General features: G+C 46.0%; 1 protein-coding gene and 1 long non-coding RNA gene across 2 annotated transcripts; one reads left to right on the top strand and one right to left on the bottom strand.

The window, feature by feature from the left end:
* The first annotated feature begins 412 nt into the window (after window positions 1-412).
* On the top strand, window positions 413-5566 carry RAMAC (RNA guanine-7 methyltransferase activating subunit). The gene is made up of 3 exons (XM_068273583.1): window positions 413-432; window positions 3201-3359; window positions 5389-5566. The coding sequence occupies exons 1-3, from the start codon at window positions 413-415 to the stop codon at window positions 5564-5566; spliced, it is 357 nt and encodes a 118-aa protein (XP_068129684.1).
* A 534-nt stretch (window positions 5567-6100) lies between these two features.
* On the bottom strand, window positions 6101-8009 carry LOC137563197 (uncharacterized). The gene is made up of 2 exons (XR_011030289.1): window positions 7302-8009; window positions 6101-6886 (listed from the first exon to the last, which is right to left on the bottom strand). It is a non-coding gene; the product is annotated as an uncharacterized lncRNA (long non-coding RNA).
* Between the last annotated feature and the right edge of the window lie 24 nt (window positions 8010-8033).

Below are 8033 nucleotides of genomic sequence, written 5' to 3'. Positions count from 1 at the left end.
CTTGCACATGCGCTGAAGCTGCCGGCTAGGTTGTTGCCCACTGCAAAGGGGGCCCCAGGAGACCTGGCTGAGAACAGAGCTGTGGTGTGGGTCTGATACAGAAGCTTCTTGGGGCTGGAGAACGGTTCAGTGCTTTTCAGCGCTAGTAGATTTGGGCGCAGCCACAGACTAATAGGAATTACAGCTATAGCGCGCTCAGTGAGTAACGTCGGCGCCGTCAGAAGACTTGCTTTTAAAACACAATAATTCGTCCTCAAGCAATAGCTGGAAGCCGAATTATATCATTCCCCACTATCCATGGCGGCCTGGAGGGGGAATAGTAATTAACATGCCCCGGACTTGTGCAGAAGCAGGATCAGCCATATACCGGCTGTATCCTGCGCCCAAGTCTACTGGTGCCGATTTCAAATGTATGCCTGGAGGAAGCCCCAGGTAAGTAAAGCTGCTATTAGTTTATCCATCATGTATCCTTTAAAGGATACCACAGCCTACAGGCTGTGATAAAATAAATACAGCATGTGTAGGGGGAAAAAAAGGACATACTCACCGCTCCCCTCGCTCCCAGCCGTCGGGTCCCGCTCGTCTGCTACAGCTCCCGGTACCGGCCGACTCATCTGACCCGGACATACTGCTCTGCGCATGCGCAGTATGTCCAATCATCTTCCCTTCTGCCATCGCATCATGACGGCAGAAGATCGGACACTCCCACGCCTCCTCCCTGCCCAGCGTGTGCGCTCCACTAATAAAGCTAGCGTGACATGCTAGCTGGAGTCACGCTGGGAGCGGCGATTTGGAGAGTGAGTGGAGGGGGAGTGAGTTGGGATGGACAGGAAGCGGGCACTTTCATAATAAGTGCCCGCTTCCCGTCCATCCCAACTCACTCCCCCTTCACTTTCTCTCCAAATCGCCGCTCCCAGCGTGACTCCAGCTAGCATGTCACGCTAGCTTTATTAGTGGCGCGCACGCGCTGGGCAGGGAGGAGGCGTGGGAGTGTCCGATCTTCTGCCGTCATGATGCGACGGCAGAAGGGAAGATGATTGGATATACTGCGCATGCGCAGAGCAGTATGTCCAGGTTAGGGGTCAGATGAGTCGGCCGGTACCGGGAGCTGTAGCAGACGAGCGGGACCCAACGACTGGGAGCGAGGGGAGCGGTGAGTTTTTCCCTACACATGCTGTATTTATTTTACCACAGCCTGTGGGCTGTGGTATCCTTTAAGCCATTAGCAAGCAAGAAAATACTCTAAATAATGTTCATAGTATGTTTTCATCTACTGTTTGGTACATTTTTAACAACAAAGTGCTAAAAAAGCTATTTTAAAATTAAATTGAAAAATTATCTCCTTGGAGAAAATGTTTATTTACATATGGGTCATAAAGACAGGAAATCAGTTTAATTATGCATCTGGTGTTGCTACAGGAGTCCAATATATGGTGTGGCTGGGAACAGGCAAGGCTTACCGTGAGAGGGGGGAAAGGGCAGAAGTGGTGTGGTATAGCCCCTCATGGCAAGCATACACTCCCCAGCATCATGTTGAGCTCAAGACCACCTCCTAAAATTCCCCTCAAAGGCTATCATTCATAAAGCATTTCCGCATGTGAAAATGCTTAAAACAGCTGACTTTACCGACCACTCGGCAAAGTCAGCATTCATAAAGCCTCTTTCCGCATGGAAAAATGACACTACCGAGCAGAGTGATAAATCACCGCCTTGTGCGGTGATTATCGGTACAAATGTAGCAAAATGTTCATTCATGAAGATCACCGCAAGCGGTGTGAGGTTGGGAAGTTCCGCTCCCTCTGATGTGGCGATATCAATGTAAATGAATGGAGACACACAGACCTCCCAGGCAGCTGCAGCAGAGCGGAAAACGGAGAAATGTATCAACTCGGCAGCTTCTGTGTCTCCGCAAGCCTACCGCCTGCCTACCGCCAGCTTATTTCGGGGAATCTCCGCACTGCTTCCGCACATGGATACATCTTTATGAATGCCCACCCAGAAGTCTAAAAATCCACCAGCGGTGTTTTCCCGCACTGATTCTGTTTACCGACAGCCTGTTCATGAATGATAGCCATAATCTACTCCACCCAATCCCCTAGTCTCCCATATCTGTATTATTTGGTAACACGTGCAATAATGTGTCCATGTTCATGTCTGTATTATTCTGTATCTTTCGCACTATTGTATCTATGTTCATGTCTGTCTGATTCTGTATCACTTGCAATAATGTATCAATGTTCACGTATTTGTTCCGAATCAAGTGCACTATTGCAGGAATTCCCCAACCATCGGTCCGTGGCCCATTGCCGGTCCGTGAGCCGCTTTCTGCTGGTCCGCAGGTCTCCCCCCTCCCCCTGCGGCCGCCGCTCATGATACCTTAGCTGGTGGCCGCTTCCTCTTACATATTCCCCTGTCCGCCCCTCTACTCCATGCTCGTCTTTAACTTTCACAGCAGCGCGTCTCGTGGCTGCTGTAAAAAGGCAGCGAGCAGATCATCAGCTGTAGCTGCGATGTATATCACCGTTACCATGGGAACCGCTCTTCTGCTTCCTGCCTTTTTCACAGCAGCCGCAGGACGCACTGCTGTGAAAGTTAAAGCGGAATGAAACCCAGCATTTCTTTGATCTAATAGATTTACAGCATATTATATGTTATATGTAACCAGCATTTTTTTTTTTTTACTAGAACAGCATTCAAAGGGTTACACACAGGACTTAAAAGTTCCCTGCCAGGAAAGCTGGACACATCCAAACTTAGATAATGTTATCTTGTATTTAATTGTATCAAGTGAGTAATGTCAAACACTCCTCTGACTGTGCAAGTTTTGATGAACAAAGTCAGACAATCAGAAAGCATTTCATCTTAAGTTAGAAGATGAATAAAGCAGTTATAAATAAAATGCAAAGTCAGCTCTCAGGGCAAAAAAAAGTGTAGTTTGGGAACGTAAAATTTTGAAATGAATAATACTACATGCATAAAAGCAAATATGATAACCGTATGGCATATACAAAGTAGGAAAACATGTTTGTATTGAATATTGTCAGGGTTTTATACCGCTAAGACTAGCATGGAGGAGAGGGGCGGACAGGCAACTAAACTTCCTCCTATACTGGGGTAACTATACCTAGAAACCCTGCCTACACCTGTACCTGGCAACCTACGCTGTACCTCAATAACATACCTTTGTGTATTTTATTCAGGATGACAGACACATCTGATCTAAGAGACTTGTATGAAAGTATGTTTGCTAATCGATTTACTGAAGATGATGAAGAGTATCAGAAGTATGTGACAAAGGCAGAAAGCCAGCCTCCAATAGTAGAAGACTGGAGAGGAGGCCACCAAAGAAACCAGGATAGGTACATCAAGTTTCCTTAATGCAGTTTGAGAAATGCATCATTTGATTTTTCAATGTAAACATTTATGTGTGTATGCAAAGATGGCTATAAGCTTATCCATTTTTCCTGGCAATATCCAGCAGATTCAATAACTGATCAAATCTGCTAGAAATGAATGCTGTAAATGATGCCCGATTGCCCTGGACAGAAGATATTGCTTAAAGAGAACCCGAGGTGGGTTTGAAGAATTCTACTAGGATACAGAGGCTTGTTCTGCATACAATCACCAGCCTCTATGTCTGTACAGTGTCCCCCCCACCGTGCTTTGCTGCCCCCCATAAAAAGAGACATGTAACCTGTCACTAGCTCGCTGTTTACCTGAATGCTTTCTGTCACCACTGCTCCCCCACCTCTAAGCTTCCTCCAATCGGCTCACAGAGGCGGGGAGGGAAGGGACGCAGGCGGGAAGCCACGATATAAAGGAGGTGGGGGAGCGGCGGTGACAGACAGCATCCAGGTAAACTAGCGACAAGCTGCATGGCTTTTTATTATTATTTTTTTATTGGGGACAGCAGAGCGCGGGGGGGGGGGGGGGGGGGGCTGGGGGGTACTGTACAGACACAGAGGCTGGTGATTGTATGCAGAACCAGCCTCTGTGTCCTAATAGGATTCTTCATACCCACCTCGGGTTCTCTTTAATCAGCGGAGTATTGGGATTAGCAGACTGTTGGCAGCGGAACTTACACTCACCTGTCCGCCACTCATTCCTGTGTCTTGCGAGTTCTCTCCATTGCCCTCCTGCCTTGTCTTCTGCCCATCACCTGTGTCCCATGAAAAACAACAGTGACTGAAAATTAGAGGCCTAGCATTTACTTGGTCATGTAGGGTATGTGCCACTGGGCCTATAGACAGAGGAGCAACTGGTGCCAGTGGAGAGAAGACACAGGAAGAAGTAGGTTTGTGAACAGGTGTGTGCAAGCTCTGCTGCCAACATTCTGAATTCTTATTTGGGGGGAGGGGGAGCACATAGATGGGGAGACCTGGCACACAGATGTACTCGTATCCACAGAGTACATATCCCAACATGCAGCAACATATTCCAACAGGCAGCAAGGCATTTTTGTGACAATGCAAATGCAGCACTTACCTATACACTCCATGGATAACTAAAATTTAGTTTAAAATTGAATATGGTTATGGTCCCTTAAGATTAACACTTATCTTCCTACACTCCTGGTTTGCTCCAGACTCCCATTTTTCTCCAACAGCTTTGGCAGGAAGTCATGAAGTCTTCAACCATGTCTCCTGTAGCATGGACACTGCTGTGCATGTGCCAACAGGGGAAAACAGGCATTAAGTCTGTATGTTCCCGTTATCTTATGCCCCTCCATTCCTGCGCTGGCACCCTTTTTACAGTATATATTAGTGTTGAATATTTCTTGCAACTGCACACCTCTCTAAATAGGAGTGTGACCGCAATGTATGGTCTGGACAGAAGCGCAGAGCCACACAAGTGCATGTCTTTTTCCTCTGTGCATGAGCGGCTTTTTGCTATTTAGGAGCAGACCCTACTGGCTCCTGCACAATGCAGCCACGCTCAGACACTGAGTTTGCGGGTGAGATGAGGTCCATAATGGTGTGTTCCGTGGGGGAGGTCGAGTTGAGAAGTGTTACATACTGTGGCCTCTCGTCTGTCTGGTGGTCACCTTCTGGACCACACAGTGCTGCATATTCTGGAATGCATGCCTAGAGATGTAGTCTGGATGAGAGTACAGAGATGTACTCACATCCACAGACTACATCTTCCAGCATACATTGCTGCGTGCTGGGAAAATTAAAATGCAGCACTGTGCAGACGAGATGTTGACCACATATGGATGAGAGGCCACAGGAGCAGCAACCCGTAGGGGAGATAACATTGTGGTCTATGGTGGTGCCCATATTACCAGGTGCCGAGCAGGAACTAGATCAGCTGCCTACAGCTAAAGAACATAGCTATGCAATGTCACTGTTTATATAAGTGGTTTTTTTTTCTGTTGTCTTTCTTCAGACATCGAGGTAATAGACATCATGGTTGGGATAGACGTGATTCATCAAACAGCTACAACCAGTATAATCAGCACCGCGGAGGTAGAGGTTGGGGTAACAGCTACCATCAAGACAGACGTGACCGCTCCTACCATCAACAGGACAGTTACTATGGCAATCAGAGATTTCATCGCTATTAGTAACACTTGTAGAACGACTCACCCTTTACATGTGTGTAACTCATTCACTGGCTTTTTAATTGACTGACAAGCTGAAAATAAGGCCCGTTATTGCTAGAAAGTGACATTTTACAGAATGTAGCTGAGATAAAGAGAAGCTTTCGTTAGGCGTTACTGCCTTGGGAAATGTTGACCTCTGCATTTGATACACCTGTGTCACACGTGCAGAGGCAGGTAATGGAACAGATTGGTTTGGGCCCTCAGCCTTGCCCTTGTAGGCAAAGTCTACGGCAAAATATATTTTTACATTATGGTTCAGTTTCAGAACTGGGATGAAAGCCTTACAACCAAACGCTAAAATCTCCACTGTGTCCTTTTCCCATACCATTATTTTATTTTGCAGTATTACATTTTATTAAAAAGTAGGAATGACCTTCACCTAGATTGCAGACTGTTCAACATACAGGTTATAAGATTTTTATTTTTTTTCAAACAAACCTGTAAAATCTTTGTATTTACTTTTGTAAGGGAACACAGGTACATCTGTGATATAGATTAAGTTGTATGTATTTATTAAGAACTGGATTGCAAAAGTCTTCCTTCACCAGCATTGTTTAATTTCACATTATCATGTAAACTTGAACATCTAAAGTTTGTGTCTGTTTTTCCTTATCACCAGTAGGGCTTGTTTAGTGTAGTGGTGAAGGGCTCTGCCTCTAGTCCAGGGTTTGAATCTTGGCTTGCCCTGTAATGTAACCCAGCACCTAATCAGTAAGGAGACCTAGGGCAAGACTTCCTAACACTGCTACTGCCTACTTAGTGCACCCTAGTGGCTGCTGCTTTAAATCCACCAGGAGAAATGCGCAATATAAATGTTCTGTGTCCTGTCTTGTGTAGGATGTTTTACCAGCAGGGATGGTCAACTTACGCAAAATTATGCATCTTGAAAATGGACTAGTTAAATGCAGCAATGGTGGGATTAGATCAGTTTTCATCAACTCTAAATTATTTGCATTAAATTGACCACCCCTATATATGTGTGTGCTCTGCCTTCCCTGCACACATTACAAGTACTGCTGGCATATTAAATACAATACTTAAGCAGAACAACTAGACCAGGCATGGGCAAACTCGGCCCTCCAGCTGTTACGGAACTAAAAGTCCCACAATGCATTTGCCTTTGAGTCATGACTGTGGCTGTCAGACTCCTGCAATGCATTGTGGAACTTGTAGTTCCATAACAGCTGGAGGGCTGAGTTTGCCCATGCCTGAACTAGACCCTTTACTTTCAGAATATGGGCGTTCTGCCAACTCCCACTTGGGAGTGGGTATGATCCTAGCCTACATTTACACGTTGTGTATCAAAAGAGATGTAGGCAACCGGCACCAATTGCTTAGACCGGCAGGTCGGGAGCCTTGGGTGCAGCACCAGTGTGCCTCCAGCCAGAGTAGATCAATGTGCATAAGAGAAAACCAGGGTTCCGGGCACCAATGATTTGCAGTCACCCTTTATTTAGTTCCCGACACCTTCCAAACATATACATGTATCTTAGGCCTTACAGCCGTTTCGCAGGATAACCTGCTTCTTCAGAGGCAAGATAGTTACGAACTATCTTGCCTCTGAAGAAGCAGGTTATCCTGCGAAACGGCTGTAAGGCCTAAGATACATGTATATGTTTGGAAGGTGTCGGGAACTAAAAGGGTGACTGCAAATCATTGGTGCCCGGAACCCTGGTTTTCTCTTATGCACATTGACCTACATTTACACTCCTTACCTGAGGCCTCATGGGAGAGGGGTGTGGTCAAGGCTGTTAGGGTTGCCTAAAGGCCTTATTCACACTATACGTGATGCCATGCGCATTTCGGTAGCACTTATGGTATGCGTTCAGCAAGATCAGAAGTGCATAGAAAGCACTTCTGATGTTCAGACTATGCACGCTGCGCAGCAGTGCAATGCGGTATCGCACTGCTGCATGCATTTTTGGTAAAACATACCGCTGATCCCATTCACTGTAATTAATGGCATCAGCAGCGCAACGCAGATGGCATGCGATTGGTTGCACTTGCATCCCGAATGCCTCGCCATATGCGTTGCCTAATGTGAACGAGGACTAAGAAGCATATCTAAAGTGGCTAAAGCTGAAGTACTTTGAGACAAACAGAAGAAAAGTGCCAGTGAAAATGGACACGGTTGCTATCGGGAGGCATATTTGAGAGCTCTTATTCTAGTGGTTATTTGAAAGTGAGGTGTAAAATTGTGCAAATTCCAAGAGTGATGGCATGTTTTTAAAGGTGGGGAGTAAAGTGAGCCTATTCCAACGTGCCACCATGATGGCATATTCTTTCAAAGGTGGGGAAGATTGATCAAGATTACTAGTCTTGCATTTAGGAATGTCCAGTATAAGGCCTCCTGCACACTGCAAGCAATTCAGATTCCGCTTTTTAATCTGTTTTTACTTCCGATTCAGATTTGCAGTTTGCTCCTTGC

The sequence above is a fragment of the Hyperolius riggenbachi genome, chromosome 3 (genome assembly GCF_040937935.1).
Source record: "Hyperolius riggenbachi isolate aHypRig1 chromosome 3, aHypRig1.pri, whole genome shotgun sequence".
Classification (NCBI taxonomy): Eukaryota; Metazoa; Chordata; class Amphibia; order Anura; family Hyperoliidae; genus Hyperolius; species Hyperolius riggenbachi.
The sequence above is the reverse complement of the archived record's forward strand: the minus strand, read 5'-3'. Positions and strand labels throughout refer to the sequence as shown.